General features: G+C 35.8%; 2 protein-coding genes across 3 annotated transcripts in view; one reads left to right on the top strand and one right to left on the bottom strand.

Annotated features, from left to right (window-relative positions):
• The window catches only part of IMMP2L (inner mitochondrial membrane peptidase subunit 2), a 963,981-nt gene that overhangs the window by 451,220 nt on the left and 487,960 nt on the right, over positions 1-24,801 (top strand). The gene's annotated exons all lie outside the window — the stretch shown is intronic.
• The window catches only part of LRRN3 (leucine rich repeat neuronal 3), a 41,680-nt gene continuing 30,004 nt past the window's right edge, over positions 13,126-24,801 (bottom strand). The window contains exon 2 of the mRNA XM_061414101.1: positions 13,126-16,083. Within this exon, the coding sequence (XP_061270085.1) occupies positions 13,598-15,724 (2,127 nt within the window). The 5' untranslated portion in view covers positions 15,725-16,083 and the 3' untranslated portion in view covers positions 13,126-13,597. The remainder of the gene's footprint in view (positions 16,084-24,801) is intronic.

Raw genomic sequence — 24,801 nt, forward strand, 5'->3', positions numbered from 1 at the left:
CTTGGAGAATTTTGAGCATTACTTTACTAGCGTGTGAGATGAGTGCAGTTGTGTGGTAATTTGAGCATTCTTTGGCATTGCCTTACTTTGGGATTGGAATGAAAACTGACCTTTTCCAGTCCTGTGGCCACCACTGAGTTTTCCAAATTTGGTGACATACTGAGTGCAGCACTTTCACAGCATCATCTTTCAGGATTTGAATACCAAGCTGACAATCTGTCAGTTTGCTCTTACATGGAGACTGAATCCCTCACACCACTGCCCAATGAAACTTACTAGTAAAGACTTGATAAGTCAAATTTTCTAAGCCTGAATGTCCCCACCTATATACAAAATTTGGCTGCTGATAATATCTTCCTCATAGGAATTCATTAGTTTATACCTCTGCTAAGGTTTAGCATTTACCAAATGCTGGTGATGGTGTATTGGTGGTGTTGCTAACTACCAGACTTGGCTTCAGAAATGATGACCCTTATCTACACAGAATCAGCACTGTTCTCAATTGAGACGAATGCAGGAATTTAGTAATACTGCTCCCCAACTAAATGAAGATAGCTTAGGACATCTAGATGGTCATGTTCTGTTTCTGGTACTATATTTTATGAGAGACTTTAATAACTTGTATCATCTCCATAATAGAGTGACCTGAATAGCTTTAAGGACACAGATTTCTTCAGTGTGGAGCAAAGAATACATAGGACATGATAGCATGATCAGCTTTGCAGGGCTGCCCTGTAATACATATATTAAATTCTTTCCTTTTTTGCCTCCTAAAATAAAACTGATAAAAAGTAGAAAGAAGGGAATTCTCAGTTGAACATGAGCATAAAAACTTTTTACTCCTAAAGCTTGACAAAAATGTAATAGGCTGCTATATAGGGACTGATATAGGGAGGATGGTAACATCTGTCAATTATATCATTGGGAGATGTGGGGGCTGGGTGAGGAGATGATGGAATGAGCAGTGAAGTCATCTTTCATCCTGAGACTGGAGGTTGTTCATGGCACTTTTCCAGTCTGGGCACCTCTGCTGCTGCTAAGTCACTTCAGTCGTGTCCCGACTCTGTGCGACCCCATAGATGTCAGCCCACAGGGCTCTGCTGTCCCTGGTATTCTCCAGGCAAGAACACTGAAGTGGGTTGCCATTTCCTTCTCCAATGCATGAAAGTGAAAAGTAAAAGTGAAGTTGCTCAGTCGTGTCTGGGCACCTTTAGTCTGTACTAACAGTCAAGATAGTAGAGTCAGAGATGCTATAAACTTCATGAAAAATAGAATGACAGGTTTTTGTAAGAGGGAGTCATGAATATGCAGCTCTCTTTTCTGAATTTTTTGATTTTATATAATAACTAATAACTACATGATACTTTAGTAATAAAACATATTAAGGTAAATAATATAAAATTATGTAGTTTAAAATATTTTAAAGAATAATGTGACATTATGATGAGTTTGGAATTTCAAATCAAGGAGATATTTAGGAGAGGTTTAATATAAAAACTCCTTTCTGACACCGGATTATTTAAAGATCATAGCGTTGGCTTTTCCCACTATAGCAAAAATATTTATTTATAAGCCCATTTCCACTGTGAAAGGCACCCACACGTGTTTAACAGGTGTTTAACAGTTTGGATCAGGGGAAAGATGCAATGGGTTTGCAAGTTTGATAATAATTTTATTTAATATCTCCATTGCTAGGACCAATAATTTATCAAAGTAGGTTAGCATAATTTTTATAACATCAGAGTAGCTGTGGATGATATATTCAAATGCTAGAATATACATAATACATATAATTCATAATACACATGAAAATATCTTATGTCTTAAAAAGTACTTGACAAATATGTAATCAGAGGTTTATGATATCTTCATAAATATAATATTGTAACTTCAGTTCCAACATCTGGGGCTACTGATCTCATAAAGCTTCTAGTATTTCATACATTCTGATTTCAATGAAACTAAAACTTGACTTATTTTTTCCAGAATGAGATGAGAGTTTGTGCTGAGCCACATACATATTGTTACCCAGCACGAGTATTCCCATTGAAAAACAGTTGGCCTGAGTACTACAGGCTAGCACTGGGGCAGAGTTTACTCTTATCAACAAAACAGACATCACTCTGTCATTACACTTATTATCATTTTGTTTAAAGGCTATATGTCTCTTCTCTGTTAACCATACCAGAGTGAAATGAAACAGACACCTTTACCATGGTGAGTCGGTGTCCTCGTCATAATTAGGAGCTCACTTCAGAGTGTTGTGGAAGTCTTTCTGGGCATACCCAGAAATACTTAACATATCATGGGAGGGTAGATGTGTTTTTACCCATTTTATTTTATATTTGGAATATTCTCCTCATTTTCAGGTTAAAAACTTCCAACAAAGTTTTCAAGCAAAAGATGTTTAAGGATTGAAAACTTAATAGTATTTGTATCACAGTTCCCCAAAACCTTTTTGAGAAAGTTTAATAGCAAAACTATTTCTGAAATTTTATGCTAATGCATATATTTTATATTTATTATGTCTATGTCTATTAATGTTTACCTCCTCTTAAATTTTAAGTACATCTTCAAGGTTGAACTTTAATTTATTGACATAGTTCACTTTTATAGTAATATAGATGAGACTTGTATTAGACGATCTTCATAAAATTTTCTCCTTAAGAGTGCTCAGTTGTAGAATGAGTGTCCAATTCATGTAGGTCAGTATTTCTACCTACAGTGCTGTTTCTTACTTTAAGTTATTTTGAATTCACAGTTTCAACTGGAAACATATAAGAGAGTAATTCCTTTTTATGTTATCTGAGGAAAGTGATATCTATGAGATCCAGTTAGAACTATGAATGATATGGTAGAAAACATAATCCATTGAATTGAGACCACTGTTATTTCCTGGTGTTCCTACATCTGTTTTTATTCTTATTAAACTCTATGTAACATATCTGTGAAATTTCTGAGAAATACAACTGACAGTGGAAATAGAACTGTATTGGTCTTAAATTCAAACAAATAAACCCTAATTTTACATTACATGGGTTTCTGTGTATAAAACTGTCTTTCATTTATTTGCTCTTTAGGGAAACAGTGGAGATCTGGAGTAACATTTTGACCCTTTGTTAATTTCAGAGGTGTATTTTTTTTTTTAATATCTGAAAATAGGATACCTTGCATCTAATGGACTATACTTACTCTGAACATGAATACTGTGTGCCTGAGTGTGTGCTTGTGTCTTGAGAGAGACACTGTGTGTATATGTATGGTCTCAGATTAGGGATAACTGAGGAGTGGTACAGGGAATGTTCCTGTATCTCTGTTTCCTTTTCTCTTTTATTTCCCACGTCTTCTCAGTATTCCCAACTATGGAGGACTAAGAAAGGCATTGAATGAGAAACTGTGGCTTTGTTATAGAGGGAGAGAGTAGTGAAACATGCAAAACTAACATTTGTAACTTTACAAATTAGTTCCGGTGTTTTAAATTTGGCCAAAACTTTTTCCCGGAATATTAGTTTCCATCATGTTTGGTACCAAATAAAGTTTAATTTCTTTTTTTAACCCATATCTTCTTCTATCTTTTTGAAGCTAGCTCCAGCTTTTTTTTCCTTCTTAGAACTTTCTCCCAGCTACTTAGCATGCTGTTGCTATTCAAAATCCTCAGCCTGTTGTGATCTTTACACTGTCCCTGGCCTGTTTCCAACATTCCTCCACTCTTTAATTGGGAGATTGTGTAAAGGCAGTTTTAGTTGTTAGAACCCTTTCTTGCCTTCTTTATAATAATTCATACCCAACGTATGTGTAAGATATCCCCATGCCTATCATAATGTTATTAACCTGTATTGCAATTACCAGATTCATTTGTTGGTATCTACCTATAGGCTGCTGCTAAGTTGCTTCAGTCGTGTACGACTCTGTGTGACCCCATAGATGGCAGCCCACTAGTCTCCTCTGTCCCTGGGATTCTCCAGGCAAGAATGCTGGAGTGGGTTGCCATTTCCTTCTCCAACCTATAGGCTATAAGTTTTATAATGTCAGGGAATTTGTCTATCATAGGCAATATTGCATCACTAGTAGCTAATACCATGTCTGGCACATAGCAGATCCTCAGTAATGAAGAGTGCATGGGTAAGATTCATGTATGAATGAAAACATGGGCCACACCTTCTCTGTATAGAAAGTTTGCTATTGTTATAGTAGCAAAGGAGTTCTTACATAAAATGATTCATTAAAAAAGAAAATCAAAATGGAGTATTATCTGTAGAATGAGAACGTGGTTCAGCATAATGACTGTGATATATTTGCAAGCACAATTAGTACTCATTGAATTTCTGAGATACTTCTCCACATATAAAATCTGCATCCGAATTTAATTCCATAGAAGCTCACTAATCTATACAATGTTCACTTGTTTTAATGAATCACTTTATTTCTTCCACTGGGACATACAGAAGATCCACTTCATAAATGGACATACGAAGATTTTAATCTCATGGTTAAAATTGATAGTGTCAAGTTTTTGCTTAATATTTTTTGCTGCCCCATTTATCAACAAACAATCCATGTTACCTAATTTGTGTTAAGTAGTTTTTAATCCCCTAGAACAAATTCTTTATTAGAACTCCTCAGAACCAATTCATAAATCCTAATTCATAAGTTAGAACTCCTCAGAACCAGAGGTTTGTAATAGACTACAAGTTGTCCAGCAAAACTAAACTAAACTCTGTCAGAGTCCATTTACTTACAGCCCCTAAGCTGCTGATGTTTATGGCATCAATATACATGAAGATGGGATGTTGGCAGAAAGTTGAAAAGATTTACCCCTTATTCTATATGTACCTCCTTTCAGGGTCAGAATTATGTTCAGTTCAGTTCAGTCGCTCAGTTGTATCTGACTTGTTGCAACCCCATGAATCGTAGCACTCCAGGCCTCCCTGTCCATCACCAACTCCTGGAATTCACTCAAAACTCACGTCCATCAAGTCGGTGATGCCATCCAGCCATCTCATCCTCTGTCATCCCCTTCTCCTCCTGCCCCCAATCCCTCCCAGCATCAGGGTCTCTTCCAATGAGTCAACTCTTTGCATGAGGTGGCCAAAGTACTGGAGTTTCAGCTTTAGCATCATTCCTTCCAAAAAGCTCAGGGCTGATCTCCTTCAGAATGGACTGGTTGGATATCCTTGCAGTCCAAGGGACTCTCAAGAGTCTTCAACACCACAGTTCAAAAGCATCAATTCTTCGGCGCTCAGCTTTCTTCACAGTCCAACTCTCACATCCATACATGACCACTGGAAAAACCATAGCCTTGACTAGACAGACCTTTGTTGGCAAAGTAATGTCTCTGCTTTTGAATATGCTATCTAGGTTGGTCATAACTTTCCTTCCAAGGAGTAAGCGTCTTTTAATTTCATGGCTGCAGTCACCATCTGCAGTGATTTTGGAGCCCCCCAAAATAAGGTCAGCTACTGTTTCCACTGTTTCCCCATCTACTTTCCATGAAGTGATGGGACCGGATGCCATGATCTTTGTTTTCTGAATGTCGAGCTTTAAGCCAACTTTTTCACTTTCCTCTTTCAATTTCATCAAGAGGCTCTTTAGTTCTTCTCCACTTTCTGTCATAAGGGTGGTGTCGTCTGAGTTATCATGTATGACAAACCTAAGCTAGAGTCAGAAAGCAGATAACACAGGTAACTGACTATTGTGCGCTTTTCTGTAATGGGATAGAAAAAGAGGACTGTACATAGGATCATGAAATGGATGCATGGAAATAATTATAGGAAAGTCCTTTACCTTTCAGGCTTTGCAAGTGGCTCAGTGGTAAATATTCCGCCTGCCAAGCAGTAGATGTGAGTTTGATCCCAGGGTCGGGAAGATCCCCTGGAGAAGAAATTGGCAACACACTCTAGTATTCTTGTCTGGGAAATCCCATGGACGGGGAGCCTGGCAGGCTGTACTTCATGGGGTCACAAAAGAGTAGGACATGACTTAGCAACAAATAAGCAAGAACAAAAGCCACAGAAGTATCTTTCAGCCAGTGAGAACTTAGTGAATATGCTGATTTTATAGTTTAATTTATAAGAATATATACAGGTCTTTGGGTTTTTGTTTGTGTATGTGTGGTTGATAAACCAGTGCTCACAGTCTATCTTTGGCAAGCAGTAACACAGTTGGCAAATTGGAGCCCTTTACACCAATTGCTCATGCAAAAACTGCGATAGGAATATGAACTGCTGCTAAGTCGCTTCAGTCGTGTCCGACTCTGTGCGATCCCATAGACAGAAGCCCACCAGATTCCCACGTCCCTGGGATTCTCCAGGCAAGAACACTGGAGTGGGTTGCCATTTCCTTCTCCAGTGCATGAAAGTGAAAAGTGAAAGGAAAGTTGCTCAGTCGTGTCCGACTCCTAGCGATCCCATGGACTGCAGCCCACCAGGCTCCTCCGTCCATGGGATTTTCCAGTCAAGAGTACTGGAGTGGGGTGCCATTGCCTTCTCCAAGGAATATTAAAATGAATATATTTATGGAGATAGTTAGATGATAAGCACAATTAATGAATCTGGTGTACTATTGATATATAGTCCCTCCTCAAAATAACACCTTTGAGTTGTTTTTGTGAGTTATGGCATGCCAGAAAAGTATCTGACTGTTACTCTTTCACATGATATCGCATCTTTTGTTTATTTTTTTCTGGTCTATATCATTATTATCTTGGGAAAGAAAATTACTTATCTGAGAATGATTTATAAAGCGGGAGTGTTAGCACTGAACCCACAAGTATTTCATGAAAATTGAATTAATGTAAATATGTGTGTGTGTGAGAGAGAGACAGAGACAGAGGAACATAAATATGGAGACACAGCAGGAGAGTGAGCCTGTACATCCATCAGTATGCATGATACACAGAAAGATGGTAAATGTTCATTTTCCCCACACCACTTCCCCTTTAGATCCAGAGTGGATTTATTATGACCATAGCACATTTTTAGTCTGGTACATATTCGCCATTCAGTAAATGGTATTCCTTTCCAGTTTTTATCTTTCTACTCAAGGAACTATGAATGTATACCTGTTCAAATGCAATGATGTTATTAATGATATTTCCATTAGTTGCTATACATTATATCTGCCAGGAAAATATCTCAAGCATCACATTGTGATTTCAGGCCTGAGCCTGGTCTGAGATGCACATAATCCGTTGTTTGAAAAACCTAACTTCCCTTACCCTGACACAGTTGTTTTTGATGTAACTGAATTTTTCAGTGCAGCCTATTAAATCTCTATGAATGCATACATATAAGGATTTTGATAGAGAAAGAAATAGATGATTTTTGTTCTATGTTTAATCTTTTCTCTATTGAGTGAAGTTGAAAGTTGCTCAGTCGTGTCCAACTCTGTGACACCATGGACTATACAGTCCGTAGAATTCTCCAGGCCACAGTACTGGAGTGGGTAGCCTTTCCTTTCTCCAGGGGATTTTCCCAACCCAGGGATTGAACCCAGTTCTCCCGCATTGCAGGTGGATTCTTTTCTCTATTGAAGGGTTCTTTCTTTTATACTCACGGGTTTGGGTTGGTTAGAATCACATAATCATATAAATTAATATATTTTATATATAAATATGTTTTCTAAACTCTAGTAAAATAAGGAATTTAATATGAAAATCATATCAGTATATGAATGTTGGTTTGTTTGACAGCTACCTAAGAAACAGGGATGGGAATTCCAGAAACCTTAAAAAGTTATTTCTAGACATGATTTTTGTTTCTTTTCTTAAACATGTGACTCCTCCCTGTAATCATTATTTACCAGAGATATCTGTCTTTAATCCCAGTTTTGATAGTGAACTTCAGTGTTATATAGTATTCTTCTGAAGAACTCTTTTGGTGTCTTTGAACATCAGTCAGTTCAGTCACTCAGTCATGTCCGACTCTTTGCGATCCCATGGACTGCAGCATGTCAGGCTTTCCTGTCCATCGCCAACTCCTGGAACTTGCTCAAACTCACGTCCATCAAGTCGGTGATACCAAATACCTCAACCTCTGTCACCCCCTTCTCCTCTTGCCTTCAATCTTTCCCAGCATCAGGGTCTTTTCCAATGAGTCAGTTCTTCACATCAGGTGGCCAAAGTATTGGAGTTTCAGCTTCAGCATCAGTCCTTCCAATGAATATTCAGGATTGATTTACTTTAGGATGGACTGGTTGGATCTCCTTGCAGTCAAAGGGACTCTCAAGGCTTTTCCAACGCTACAGTTCAAAAGCATCAATTATTTGGTGCTCAGCTTACTTTATGGTCCAACTCTTACATCCATACATGACTACTAGAAAAACCATAATTTTGACTATATGGACCTTTGCTAAGTAATGTCTCTGCTTTTTAGTTGCTGTGTAGGTTGCTCATAGCTTTTCTTCCAAGGATCAAACATCTTTTAATTTCATGGCTGCAGTCACCATCTGCAGTGATTTTTGAGCCCAAGAAAATAAAGTCTGTCACTGTTTCTCTTGTTTCCCCATCTATTTTCCATGAAGTGATTGGATCAGTTGCCATGATCTTCATTTTTTGACTGTTCAGTTTTAAGCCAGCCTTTTCACTCTCATCAAGAGGCTCTTTAGTTTTTCACTTTCTGCCGTAAGGGTGGTATCATCTGCATATCTGAGTTATTGGTATTTCTCCCGACAATCTTGATTCCAGCTTGTGGTTCATCTGGCCAAGCATTTCACATGATGTACTCTGTGTATAAGGTAAATAAGCCCGGTGACAGTATACAACCTTGACATACTCCTTTTCCAATTTGGTCCAGTCTGTTCCATGTCCAGTTCTAACCATTGCTTCTTGACCTGCAGGTAAGGTAAACTCTTTGATCATATTCCTGTAATAATGATACCTCTGTTGGTTTAAGAACTATTTGTCTTTATCAACCTTGAATCTGTTACCACAGATGACAGAGAGGTTATTTTATTACTGTCTGATTCTCTCTCTTCTAGGATTAGGAGTGTCAACTTATGTCCAAGGTTTACTCCATTATTTGTTCCAGAGGCTGGTAAACACTGTAAATGAATATCACAACCGAACGTTGAATCAATACCTTCAGACACTGAACCATATGTTTTAGTGAGAAGCTGTATTTTTCTTAAAATGATCACAGAATTCCATTAGTTTCTTGAAGATGTCTCAGAATTAGTAAAGATATACACACTGCTGTTGCTGCTGCTGCTAAGTCGCTTCAGTCATGTCCGACTCTGTGCGATCCCATAGACGGAAGCCCACCAGGCTCCCCTGTCCCTGGGATTCTCCAGGCAAGAACACTGGAGTGGGTTGCCATTTCCTTCTCCAATGCAGGAAAGACAAAAGTGAAAGGGAAGTCGCTCAGTCGTGTCCGACTCATAGTGACCCCATGGACTGCAGCCTACCAGGCTCTTCCGTCCATGGGATTTTCCAGGCAAGAGTACTGGAAAGGGGGTGCCATTGCCTTCTCCAGATATACACACTAACCACTATGAAAACTTCAAATGCTGTAACAGTTCATCCTTCTGAAAGCCTTGCTGAGGTCAGCCACAATTCATATTTCTATGCTTTGTTATTCTGGACCATATTACACTAATATTGAAGTTATATGTGATAAATTTGTTCTTAAGTCATTACTTATTTAAATACCTCACTTTACTTTTAAGAGAAAGCTATATCAATGTATCTGTGATATACCTAACCCCTTATTTGATATTGACCATATGGCTTGTTTTGAAGATAAGCTAAGTGTTCTCTGATGTATGTGTAACTGAACTAGAGTAAGTAAATTCATGTCTATATGGGTTTGTCTATTTTCAGTAAGAATAAAAAGGAAATGTATCCTTTTCATGTGTTCCAAATTTTATGTGTCTTCTCACTTGGGAATGCTGAATGCTTCTTAGTCAATTCAAGAGGACCTTTGCTATATCATTAATGGAATGTTTAGGCCAGATTTTGGTAATAATCTATATTTTAATAGACTATTCTTTAAAGTTTGTATTTTAATACTTATTGGAATTTAAAGTATTTTAATAATTTAATATTTTAATTGGAATTAAAATTTGTATTTTAATTTTGGATACTTTAGTGGATATATGGACCATGGCAATAAAAATTAACTCAGATTTTTCCATTGTATTTCTGTGGATAAACAGTGTTTTATTTTTCCCTTGCCTCAGAGAAATAATATAAATTAATTTGGTGGTCAGCCTTAACAATAGATCAAGTTCTCACTTTTCAAATTAACACAGAAAAGTGGTCACTATTGTGTTGAAATTAGAGTCAGATTCTTTCTTTTTCCAGACTTCCATGATACTGATGATAGCATTTTGATTCTAGGCTGTTTTTGATTTTGATTCATGGCTATTTCTTTCCAGTATAATACTGCCGTGCTCCTAAGCAACAGCCTAATTAGCAATTCATCTGTTGGGGTAAAATAATATTATAATGATTAGACTGCAAGACTAAGGGTGAAAATACTAACATTTAAAGAGAAAATCATTTTAGTCTTTCTGTTTAGATTTATTCCCAAATGACCATTTGGGGTGTTTGATATTCTAAATTGCCTGTGATAATCATATTTTTTGGGGAAAAAAAACGTTTTACTTATTTGTTAGAATTTGTTTTGGCAATTTACAGCGATACAGAAAGAGAATGAATCAAAGAACATGTAGGCACAATATAATTACTATTAGTAAATCCCCATCTCCTAGAAAGTCAGCATTGTGGTGAACCTAAAGATATTCTTGATAGTTATATATACAATGAGAATTCTTTTCAGCTACTTGTGATAGCTGTGAGAACATTTTTTAAAGGGGATATATAATTTTAGTTGTTTTGTTTGCTTCATTGGTTACTCACCTATCACTTCTAATTTTTCATGTAAAAGGCTAACCTATGAAAATGCTATTCATAGCTGTTATAAGATTTTATAAGAGTGGATAGGGTGAGTTGGTCTTCCTCATAAAATACATAACCATTTTGGCAGTGGTAGATTTACCTTCTTGAATTTAACTTCCTCATATTTCTTGGGCAATCAATGTATGTTGGGAACAGGGGAAAGATAATTATCTATGTTTCTGTGCTTTGAAATAATTTATGGTAAGTAGACAGACATCTTGATGTTAACTAGTCTGAGGAGGGTGTTAGGCTAGTGTGTATGTGTATTAAGAGCAGTAATAGAATTAAGTTCCTATATCAACATGTGATAAATAAAACATTTTAGACCAAATGAAAAAAATTGATTTTCTGAATATTAGATTAAAATTTGAGCAAGGAAGTAGGATCATGATTTGCTTTGAGCATCTGTATTTATTCACCTGTAACAGAAATACTTCATTTCTGTGCTCACTGTAAGGTATCTATTCAGAGTATGTATTTACTGCAATTTCTCTAAGAAAAATGTAGCTTGAAATGGATTCTCAGCTTCCCCATATGTTTGTTATAGTTCTTCATGCAGATAGACATATACAAGGCACCTAAGCAAGTTCTTGCTGACCTATACAGTACCTGCATCCTATTAGGTCATATTTCAGCTCCTATGTTTTTGATAAATAGCCTGGCTCTTAAAAAGCTCTGTCCATGGTGCTGAAACCTCTTGTGATGTATGAGCATGCCTTGCTGATAAATTCTAATGTCAGCCTCTCTGTGATAGTGATTCATCAGGTTGTAAAATTTGTGTTTGGGAAACACACTGAATTAGCAAGTTTCATATTTTGTTTGTGGTAAAATTAACACAGTTTGTCCTTTTGTTTTAAAGAATTCATAACAATTACTTTAAAGCATTGCATTAACAGCTTGGATTTAATTAGATACTGTTAGTGCTATCACAAAAGCAAATGCCTAGTATTAACAAATACGTTGATATGACTTCAGTGCTAGAAATGATTACAGGCCAGTGACATATTGGTAAGAGGAAGGAAGCTTCTATAAGAACAATTAAGCAATTGATTTTGAATAGTTAAAGTAGCAATTAACAAGGAAGCCTTGTAGAGATAAGAAATTTGCATGTAGAAAGTAAGGCTTATTCCTGTTGGTGATTTTTTTTAATAGTTTCAGGATGTTTTATTTGTACATAGATACATTTTGGGGGGTAGAACTATGGATTTTTGTTTGTAAATATGACTAAAGCCTTAAAAAATCTTGGTAGTTTTTTCCAGGTGAAATTCTTGTATTTTTTGTATAAGATTCTAAATTACAAATATTAGTATTTCAATGATTCTCGATTTTTTAACCTGCATTCCTTTAGGTGCCTTAAATATAGTCATAGAGAACTGCATTTTTTCTCTTTTATTCTAAATTAGTCTCAGAATCTTTTCATTAGTAAAACAGTTCTCTTAAATTTCTCTTTAACTGTGGAACTTCTTCTACTATCAATTCTGTATATCTTAAGATTAAATTTAAAATTTTAGTCTCAGAAAATTGTAGTCTCCTAAAATTCTGAAATCTATTGTTATCCTGGGATAAAGAATCATCCACTTTGATTATAACTATCTTTAAGTCCATACCAACTGGGTAAGTTGCTACACAATTATATAAACCTCCTTCTTTGGGGGTCATATAGAGTATATTGTTTTCTTGCTGTATTTGCAATATAGAAGAGTGTTAGGTTATTTGTTTGTTATTGCAGTGTCATTAACTGTCATTAACTGTTTACAACCACAACAAGATTTGAAAATTACACATAGGTAAGTCCTACTGAGATTTGGTGATATTTTCTACAAAGCAAGCAGCCTAATATTGAGTTACTGCCAATTATTAAAATAAGACTTTCAGTTCCTTAAATATTGGGTTTATATTACATGAACCTAATAATTATATCTACTCCAAAAGCTTCTTGTTAAGAAAATCTTTAAGTGAATACATAATTTCCTAGAGGATTTGTTTTTGTCAATAAGGGGTTAAATACAATATTATTATTGCTGTTCAATATTGATAAAGTGCCTTCCAAGATCCATTTTTGTGCATTATAAATATATAGTTACACCCAGTAAAAGTGTCTTACTCTTAGCCTTCCAAATTTCATTATAGAAAAACACTTTTGGAAACACTGTCATTTAAATATCTGGTCAGATGGTATTTCCCAGAAATTATTCTTTATTTAGAAACAAAAACAAGACAAAAGCAACTGATTTTAATCCAAAATGTATTTTTCCTTATAAAAGAGGTCCACATACTCACTGTGTCTACTCTACAGAATTTGTCCATTTTATTACACCACCTGTCAATTCAAGTTTATCGGGTCACTGCAAAAACTCGTGGCTAATATGTGTAATACAACACAGGAGGAGGTATTGCTCAGTTCAACTATTCTTATATACTTAAAAAAAATACAGAAATGTTTTTGTCCACTTTAACTGTAGTCCAGACAGAAAAGTTACATGAAAGTTCTAGAAAATGGATTTATTTTATTTGGTTGCCACAGTACCCTTTGAAGCCAGTTAATTAAAATGCCGAACTTGTACATATGTCTATTGGTCAGGAGCAGCACTGGTGAAGCTTAAACTTCTTTCTGCAAAGTAATATTTCTCTGCCTTTTTTTTTTTTTAAGTATAACCACAGTCTTGAGTTTTTCCTTGAAGTAGATTTAGTTGGTTGTTTTTAGGACATGTTAGTTGGCACACCTATAACAGTTGCTTTTACTTCCAGTGCTGTACCTTTTTCTTTGCCTGTTTCCCAGAGGTTGATCAGAGGAGGATAAAGCTCACTGAATGCAAAGGTTGGTTTCTGTAAGTAATTCCTTACATAGTTATGTCCACCATCACAGTTGACTTCTTGAGAGAGGAAGCTGAAAAGACATATCACACCAATAATCCCCAGAGAGCCTCCAAGGCAAGCCATAAATGTTGTGGTGTTATTCTTTTCATACTCTTTTTGATCAGGGTCCAAACCTTTTGTGGTGACATTTACACATTGTTTTCTGCTTGTTTGGTAGATGGTGGGGATATCAATACAAATCTTATACTCAGTTGCTGGGTTCAGATGAGTAAGATTATACACCTTGACATCAGATGGTATTCGCGCACTTTGGGCAGCATGGGAATTCTCAGCCTTGACGAAGGCTGTCCACTTAATACTGGATTTGAGAATTTTAGAACTTGCTTTCCAAGACACCAGAACGGAATTGGCCTGAACATCTTTTATTTTAATATTCAAGGACCCATTGTTATCCTGGGGAAGAGACCCATCCACTTTGATCATAACAGACTTTAAGTCAGCACCCACCAGGTTAGTTGCTATGCAGGTATACAAACCCCCTTCTGCTGGGGTGATGCCGCTTATGTCAAGTGTGCCTTCAGAATGGACATAGAACTTATTTGTTAGAGTATTAGGCAAGAGTTTTTTACCAGAAGGTGTTATCCAGTAGATTTCAGGCTGTGGCTCTGCAGTAGCTCTACAGTGTAAGGAAACATAACTCCCAGCTTCTAAATCCAGATTGGAAGGAAAACTCTCAGGAGCTATAAGAGGGAGACAGATTTCCATCATTTCCCTAAAATGCACCTGCCGCACATTCTGGCCTTGGAATTCGGGCGGGTCCACACAAAACAGTGACTCTGGCTCCATAAATCGAATGTTGGTTTTGTTCATATTAATCCAACGGATGACACAGTCACACCTGATAGGATTGCTGTGTATGCTGATTTCCTTGAGGTTTGGCAGAGATTCAACTGTACCCTGGTACAGGGCACTAAGGGCATTGCTGTTAAGCATAAGTGATTCCAGCTTGGGCAGCCGGAAGAATGCATTTGGGTGAATGTAAGACAACCTGGGGTTGTTAGTCGCTTCTATTTTTCTTAAATCTGGTAAGTTATCCACAGCAAGACTGTCGATGGAAATCAGCTCAGGCATATTGTTTATTCCCAACTCTTTTAAGTGTAGCATATTGCTAAAATCTCCCCTCCGTATTCTGTTAATGGGATTTTTATTTAGATCCAAAAATTTGAGGTTTACTGCTTTTTGAAGAGCAACATTGGGCACTTTAATAAGCCTGTTGTCATAAAAAGAGATGCTTTCTAAGTTTTCAAGTCCAACCAAGGCGTTATCTGGTATTTCTGTGAGGTTTATACCAGCTATAACCAGGCTGCGAAGATTGATAAGAGGTTTAAAGTTCATATCTTTGATTCTGATGATTGGATTTTCCCCAATCATCAGAATCTCCAGATTGGGAAGAGCCTCAAACCACTTACTGTTGATCATCTGCAATCTGTTTGAATTGAGATGAAGTCGAAGAAGATTATGTAGGCCAATAAAGGCTCCTGGTGAAATTGTAGAAAGCAAGTTGTGATTAATATAGAGTTCTTGTAAGTTGCTTAGTCCAGACAGACATTTTTCAGGCAGCTCAGTAAGTTTGTTTTCTTCTAGGTATACAGAAAGAAGCTGAGGCATCTTTTTTACATTAATGTTGGTGACTGAAGATAAATTGTTTTGAGATAAGTCCAGGCCAGTAAGGTTTACTGGAAAGTCTATGGAGTATTCAATTTTTGCAATATTGTTAGTCTGTAGTAGCAGAATCTGTGTGTCAGCAGGCAGTCTGGCTGGGAAATTTGAAAGACCTAAATCATTACAATCCACGGTAGATGCCTCCATATAGATGGATCGAGGTGTAAACCAGGGCCGGATTTCACACGTACATAACTGTGGGCAATCTGCTTTTTTATCTACAGCTTGTACTAGGGTAGTGATAGCTAGGCCAAGTAGCACATGAATTTGGAGTGGCAGGTCCTTCATCTTAGCTTTCTTCTTCAGAAATTTAATGGGCCCTTAAGGATTCCACGGTCACTGCTAGTAAGATCAGTAAGAGCTGATTGATAAAAAAAATAGTTGCTTTTGTCAAATGACGAATGCCAGAGAACGGCAAAGATTTTCTTCATGGAAATAAGTGCCGGTGCCACAGTTGCATTGTCCAGAAATGCCATGCATATTGGAGAAAAGGCTTCTGTCTCCTTTATGATAGGATATGGATGTAACTTTTGAAGATGGAGTATGTATAGATGGTCACAGGAAATTAGGCAATTCATTTATTTAGGAGTATAATATTCACATCCCGTGCTAGTTCAGTACTTGCAGGAATAGCAGCATGATGCTAACTATAATAAAATAGAAAAGAAAAAAGAAACATAATTAGTCCAAAGGAAACAATACAATACCCATTAACTAATTATGATTCTTATATATAATAGTCTTACTTTACAGTTAATTCAATATGTTTTGATGGCCTTATTCCCTGTTATTCCCTTATTCCCTGGGCCAATAGTAATTGGCCCAGAAATTGGACAGGCTGAGAAACTGTATCTTTAGAAAACTTAAATTACATTAAACATAAAGAATTTTTCTCTGTTTTTCCAATCTTTGGTTATTTTATTGCTTGTTATTACAAGCTATTATTTGTTGTTCTATTTGACAATTACGGTGGGGAGGGGAGAAAACCTTTCAGTGATGGCTTTTTTATTTTCTCTTAGAGAGGCAAAATTAAAAGGTTATAAATAAATGATAAATAAATAATGCTGTTCAGTTAAAAATCAAATGAATTAATCTGTGATTCCTCAGGTTTCCAGGAGACGACATTTAGAAACAAAATTATAAAATGATGTAGAAATTGTGGTATTTAGCTGAATTTTCCATTTTCATTCATACTTCTTTCCAAAGTCTCCTTTGTATAAAGTGACTTGAATTTTGTAGTCTTTGGAAAAGATTGTCTAACTTGCTGTAGATGCACTTGTATATTGTTATGCTTAGCTGAAATTCAGATTAATGTTAGACTGTTTTATTATCCCCTGAAAATAACTTATATTCCATTAGTTACAACAATGAAAAAGTAACTTTATCACATCAGTAAAACAGACACTTAGCTGTACCTTCTTTTAAACGGTTATTGATGTCTTTGTTGTAATAATAAGCAACTGCAAAGCCAAGTTGCAATTTTGATATTTGCTATATTATAAAATACCTACAACTTTCAGATGTTCACTCCACCTGTCACACTGCTGGTGAGTTCTCCCTGCAAATGTACAGGACAGCTGGAGCACGGCTGCCCTGTTCATTCTGAGACTGGTGCCTACCAGGAGTGAGTGAGTGAGTGAGTGAAGTTGCTCAGTTGTGTCCGACTCTTTGCGACCCCATGAACTGTAGCCTACCAGGCTCCTCCATCCATGGGATTTTCCAGGCAAGAATACTGGAGTGGGTTGCCATTTCTTTCTCCAGGAGATCTTCCCGACCCAGGGATTGAACCCAGGTCTCCCGCATTGTAGGCAGACGCTTTACTGTCTGAGCCACTCTGCTGAATAATCAGTCTGTGAATACTGTTCTTTCGTCTCTGCCCAGTGTTGACATTCATAATGGCATTGCTGACTGACTCTAACATTGGTGTTTCAATGACAGAGATAAATATATTTGGAGATATAGCTTCCACAGAGAGACAAAACTTTTTAATTTAATTTTAAAAATTCCTTGGTTTTAAAACTTGTGAAAAATTTACAATTCTGTCACAGCTTGTCCTCCTCTTATCCACTAAGACATCTGATAAAACTGGATCATGAAATTCAGATAACTACTAAGTTATCCTGAATTATCTTCTTTTTTTTAAAATTACTTCACTTATTTAATGATCAGAATTCTTTTTTTTTATAAAATACTCTTCAGATATTATTACTCTTAATCTGTTTTAAGTAGGCTGTAAGCCCCTTGAAAGAATTTAATGCAACTGCTTCTTCCCTGAAGATGCCTCATAAATCCTTAGACATCCATGATCTGGGGTCCCTCCTCTTTTTCTCTGTTTCTTGTCATCTTCTGCCATTCTCCTGCATGCAGCCTTCTCTGTGCCTATAGAACTGTAGATGGCGCAACTTCTCTCTGCCTGGATTGCCTGTTTCTTTGTTTTAAGTTAATTCTTGCTGTTTTGTCAATCTTCAGTTCAAGCATCACCTCTCTAGGAAGCCTTCCATATAACTCCTCCCCCCAAGTTGTACTTAGCTTCCTGCTAGTACAGGGTGGTTCCAGGGCCCCAGCGCACATCTCTGTCAGAATTTTTAGTTGATTTTCTCCCTCATCAGACACTCACTTCCTTTCATGCCTGAGATCTGCCTGATTTTGCAATCCCAGCTCCTGGGCATGATAATTAGAACACAGTAGATGCTCAAGAAAGGTTTTCAGTGAACTGATAAATGAATTACATTAATATATATATTCATCTTTCTATATACAATTTAAGCAGCTTGGTTTAATTTCCTAATTTCAAATCTAGCCAGTTTAATGCACATAAATCTACTATACAGAGTATGTGTTACCTTTATTGCTAAAATTCAAGGTTTAAATTTTAATGTAATACAAAAGAGCTAGATTTTAAAGAAAAGTCATCTAATATTATATCTTAGTTTATTCCTTAATTTTTTCAGTCAAAATTTAATGAACACCTATTATGTGCCATTTTGGGTTAATAGTTGGAGGATAAAAGGATGACTTAGATATGATTTCTTCCCTTCATAAGTTTTTAGTCTTTCAAGGGTGACACAAGTAAATAGGGAGAGGTACCAGGAGAGAATTTTAAATAGAAAGCTATTGCATCTCTATTTTCAAAATGAAGAAACAGCCTAGGTACAAAGTATAAAAGATATTTCAGTGTGTTGCCACAAATGTTAATAACTCAGTTGCGAACTGAGCAATCATAATTTCGGCCAATTAATCAGTTAGATCCAGTTTCTCTAGCAAAGAGAAACCTATATTCTCCTTTATGTTAACTAGAGGATTAGAAATGTTCAAGGTAAAACATTCTTTTGGGGGGGATCTTAACCTAATGCCATTTTTTGTTTTTAAAATTTTTGTGTTTTCTTAAATTTATATTTACCTTTAATTAGAAACTCTTTTCTGACCTCATTTCATCATTTTGGCCTAGTCATATGCCCAAAACAACCAAATCTGAACTACATTTATTCTGTAAGCTTTTGAAAATAAGGAGAGTTCTAAAAGTAGTGAACACATTTGAGTTTTATTTTTCCAGGTCTGTAGGAAGAAATTGTCAGTATGGGGAGTACAATGGGAGATATGTAAATTGTGCCTTTTTTGTAATATTGATTTTCTCATGTCTTTGGAAATGATGATGATACTTTCACTAATGGATTATTTGGCATGGATTGTTTGCAGGATAGTAAGGCAGTAATAACATCTTACATATTAGTGCTTTGCAGTTTTCAAAGACCTTTGATATCCATTGTTTATTTTATGTTAATAATGACCTTGAAACAGATTGCAGAGGGATTTTAACAGCTGTTTTTGTTTCTGTTTTTTTGCTTTTTTTTTGACAAGGGTATTGACAATCTATCTGCCTGGAATCACACAGCTAATAATTGATGAGGAGGAATTAGAACTCAGGCTTTATCTTTAGGCCTGCAGCTCTTTCTAGTAAGGCACGTTGCCTATACATGGAAACATGTGATAAAATCATATTGACAAAGGTATTGCAGTGATTTATGTCTTAGGATGGGCTGGCATTACCTTTGTCTTCAGCTTTTCAAATTTAGAATATTAATATTATCAACCTACTAATAGTGAGCAGGGTGTGATCCACACTAACCAGACTCATAAGAGACAAGACCCAAATCCCAACACATTACAGTGAGAAATATGACTATCAAGAGTACAAATGTTAATATCTGAATCTGCCAGTCAATGCTTTTGCTTCATTTTAAAAATATACTTGGCAGTACAAATTATGAACCTGCAGTTTGTTTGTGAATATAGGTCGGAGCAGGGAATTTAGGTGAGATTTCTTATTATTGTCATCAGAAATGATAGTCTGAGATGCTTGCTTTAGTAAAGAGCATATATCATCACAGGAAACTGAACCTCCTGAGCCTCATGGCCTTTAGCATGGCCTCAGCCCCCAAAAGCTTATTGTGGGAAACTTTTTCCAGATTTATTCTTGGTCACTTCTCATCTGTGTCATGATAATTATTTGTTTACACTTCTTTTTCCCCTTACTTGCCATAAAATTATTAGACAAAAGATTATTGCTAGACATGAGATTATTAGACTATTTCCTTACTAGATATAAGATTATTAGGTTATTACTTTCTAAATTATGAGGTCATTATTATTATTGTTAGAAACTGTGTTCAGCTTCCTTTTGATTTGATTATATTAGTGTATTTGATTGATTGATTAGTACCTAGGCCAGTATATAGGTCATTAAACAAATGTTTGCTACATGATAATTCACAATTATCTTTGTATAACTTGTGTTGGATGATAGCATATGGACTAGTGATTAAAATGACTTTTTGTCCTTAAGTAACTTAAAACACCAAAAACAGTGGTTAAAATCCCTCTGTAATCTATTTCAAGGTCATCACCTGAAAGAATGCAGGAGACCCCAGTTCGATTCCTGGGTCGGGAAGATCCACTGAAGAAGAGATAGGCTACCCACTCCAGCATACTTAGGCTTCCCTTATGGCTCAGCTGGTAGAGAAGCTTCCCACGATGCAGGAGATCTGGGTTCGATCCCTGGGTTGGGAAGATCCCCTGGAGAAGGAGAAGGCTACCCACTCCAGTATTCTGGCCTGGAGAATTCTATGGACTCTGTAGTCCATGGGGTTGCAAAGAGTTGAACATGACAGAGCGGCTTTCACTTGCAACTTAACAATTAGCAACATAGAAAAAAATAAATAAAGAGGAAAAGATATGCCCCCAGATTTTTATAGAATTTTTTTCTTATTGTTTCACAGTTAGAAAGTAGAAATATCACAGTTATACTGCAAAGTTTCCATTGGGAAAACAGAAAATGGTTCACTTTACTAGCACCAATTTAAAAACATAGCTGGTCTTTAGGTACACCTTAGCTTTATCAGTGAGAAAATGGTGTTTGTTGGTGGCAATTTTGAGACTTGGGCTAGATAGCAATTATATTGGTGATGTTGATTTTAGAAGTAGAATTTGTCATTTGTTCTTTATATGCATTGGTGTAAAAATTTTTTGTTTTAACTAACAAACTAGTTATGTCATTAAAAAATAAATGGACCAGCATCCCATCTTCACTTTTTGAGAATTTTAATGTATGTGCCCTAAATCCTCTTACTTTTATCCTCCTTCTCCCTCATCTTTCCCTTCTCTGTTTTTCCTTTTTTAATATATTGGAGTAAAAATAGAAACTCTCTGAAAATGTTTTTTAAACTTAGAAAACTTGTATTATACAATTATTGATATACTTACTTAATTTCCTATACTCCATCAATTTGCTTGGATTTTATTTTTTTCTCCTAAGGAATGGGAAAAGTATACTTGAAAATATCAGTATTTCAAGTTAGGTTTAAAGATTTTAGGACTGTTGCTTGGGAAGATGATCTGGAACCTTGTATTGGGACTGGGATATAATAAGCCTTCAAATAAATACTTTATGATGGATGAATGTATGAATGGATGGATGTTTATAAAGTACATAACATATAGATAAAACATTGTCCTTCTCTTCTTCAAAATAAAGTAAGCCATATGCAATGAAACTTAATAATTGTAGATACATCTTCATTAAATGATTTCCTGTTATTAGTGTACACATCATATATATGGTCATACTTAGGAGCTAATAACTGGTTGATACTTAACTATTGCTAATTTCAGTTGCTTTTTCATTTAAAGCTTCTTTCGTAAGGTCATGTTTATACTTCCTTTTAGTTTCAAAGGCAACAGAATCTTCCATATATTAAAGCAAAGGTAAGCTGTAATTGAATATTATACAATTTCAGAAGACATTGTTAGTGGAATGTCACCAGGAATGAAAACTGACATCTCAATGAAATGTATTATATCAAGGCTCTTTTAAATGATTTGAATGAATGACTCATACAAGTCTAAAGGCAAACCCTATTAGAGTTTACCATCTATCTACTTCTTCATTTATTCTTCCATTCAGTCTTTCAGTAAGTATTTGCTGAGAGCCTACTGCATCAGTCAATGTGCTTTCATTTCTAGTCATTACATTTCATAAGATTTTTAACAATTGAAAGATTAAAAGTGACTTTTCTGTGACAAAGTGTAATTGGCAGTGTATGTAAGGCCTTTTTGGGGGTTGGCAAATTCAGAAGACTTTTAATTTTTCAATTTAAAAGGCATTTTAAGATGTAATTTTTCTCATAGTATCTTTATTTTTTTTCTGTTGGCTTCCCCATGTCAATTTTTGCCTGATATTCGGGAGAATAGCATTGAAACATGTATATTATCATATGTGAAATGGATCTCCAGTCCAGGTTCGATGCATGATACACAGTGCTCAGGGCTGGTGCACTAGGATGACCCAGAGGAATGGGATGGGGAGGGAGGTGGGAGGGGGCTTCAGGATGGGGAACACATGTACACCCGTGGTGGATTCATGTCAATGTATGGCAAAACCACTATGATATTGTAAAGTAATTAGCCTCCAATTGAAATTAATTTTTTTTAAATCCAAAAAAAAGTATTTTATATGTTTTAAATTAAATAATGTGTGCAAATTAGACTCTGACCAGCAGTGTAAAAGCTCCCAGTTTTGGCCATTAAAAGAAAGCAATGTTAAGAATTCTCATATCTTAAGGATATTTTTTAATATTTGTGGACACTCATAACTTTAGATTTCTTCAAAATAAAAATAGAAATAGTTTCTATCTATAATTATATATGGAATTTTTGAGACCAAAAACTATTTTTTCCTTTGTAAAAAGATCTTAATTCTTTAGCTTCTTCTGTTTTTCTTTTTTCTTTTTATTTTATTTATTTATTTATTTATTTATTTTTCCTTCTGTTTTTCTACGTTTCTGAAACATTGACCAGACACCTCCTTTTCGGCAGACACTGTCGTAGCCACTGCAAAGTCAACAATAGATAAGATAAATTGTCTGTTCACCAAGTTCTCAGTTATTGAAGGAGAAAAGAGCAGAGGCTGCTGCACTGTAGAGCTGACTTGTAACAGCAGTATGTGCACTGCTCTGCAGATGCACAGAGGAGGAATTCATAGGTCTCTCTACCCAGCACGAGTAACTTGGGTCTTCTGTATTCTTTTATAATGCTTATAAAAACTCAACTGAAGTAGTGGGGAAACACGTGGGTAGGGAGATTTAATATCCAGTATCTTTCGGGTGAATTTTTACAATCCTAAAGCTTAAGAACAAAGTGTGGCTTCTTCCCCATACCTCATTATGTGTATTATAAAGACTGCAGAGTCTGAAGAAGTGAAACATTTGGATGCTTAAGTTCAAAAATTGTTAAAGATAGGAGGTTGCTATGGCTACATCAAAGCCCAGTTTTTCCTTTTCTTCTATAGCAAATTGCTAGCTAAGTTCATTTGTGTAAAGAACTTAAATTCTATTCTTCCATTATCTGACTTTACATTCCTTTGTTGTAAGACTCAGTCTTTCTTCAATTCTAATTGAAGGTTCTGTATCCCAAAGGTATTGTTGGACTATATCAAATGCATCCCTATAAAAGGTTATTATTTTTTTCCTTGAGAAATATATTTTTCAGTTTTTCAAAACATAATTGTTCTATGTCAACATTCAGGGAGTGGATAATGGTGACTATTTAGAGTAGTTTAATGAATGCCAACTTAAAATATTTAGATGTTAATAAAAAAATTGATAAATGTGAAGAAAATTTGCTTTGCATTATGAAATGTGGATCAAGTTTACTAGGTGATTGCGTGATTGAGGACAGGGCTTCTTACTTTCCTATGCCCCAAGTTATTGATCATTAGAATTTAGAAATTGGTTGTATGATCATTAAGGTTTTTTTCATATTCTAAGCTTATATGATACTACTCTGAACATGAAATATATTTTTAAAAATATCTAAAAAATAGCTGTGGGTAAATAGTTTTAACCTTTGTATTTAATTGATCACTTGTTTATATTAGGATCACTGAATTTTGGTCATTATGGTTTTTTTTTAATGCTATCAGATTGATTACCTGCCATTATTTCTATTTCATTTTATATTTATATCTAGTCAGTAAATGAAGAGAGTTACTTTAGTCATCATATTGAGATACACTAACCACTGGGTAAGTAAATTGCCTGAATTAGGTCCCTTGATGGAATAAATGAAGCAAAAATGAGTTGCTAGTAACTATTAATATTGGTATACGAACAATATATGCCTTATGATTTTTTTTGCTAATCTGAAGGATATGGATTTTTAATAATATCAAAGTTTCAGCCACCTCAGTAAACTTAGCATCATATTAAATTAGTGTATTTTTTATGTCATACTAATTTTTAGCTAGAAATGGGCATAGAGATCTATTGATTCTCAACCTCATCTCAGTTATGAAACCCTTTGTTCAAATAACATCTAACCTAGACTCACAGTAGGTCAAACATAGGAAGGAAGATCTATTCTGATTAACATGCCAGGTGGATGGTGGAGGAGGGTCAGATTTGTGGAAATATTTAAATGCCACCCAGTCTGGTTTTACATCTGATCCTGAAGAGGCTCCAAAGACCATGGTTTTCTGAACCATCTATCACATCCTCTCTTAGAAGTAAGGTATTGAAGGTCCTCAGAGGTGAAATGACTCAGGCAAAGTGGTTCATTCTAGAAGGGTGTTGAAAATATGCAGAGACATTAGTGGCTCAAGTGGTAAAGAATCCGCTTGCAATGCGGGAGATGTGGGTTCAATCCCTGGGTTGGAAAGATCCCCTGGAGGAGGAAATGGCAACCCACTCCAGTTTTCTGGCTTGAGAATTCCCATGGACAGAGGAGCCTGGTGGGCTACAGTCCATGGGGTCCACAAGGTCTCAGAAGTCATGACTTAGCAACTAAGCAGTAACAACTATGTTCTTAGACAT

The sequence above is a fragment of the Bos javanicus genome, chromosome 4 (assembly GCF_032452875.1).
Source record: "Bos javanicus breed banteng chromosome 4, ARS-OSU_banteng_1.0, whole genome shotgun sequence".
Lineage (NCBI taxonomy): Eukaryota > Metazoa > Chordata > Mammalia > Artiodactyla > Bovidae > Bos > Bos javanicus.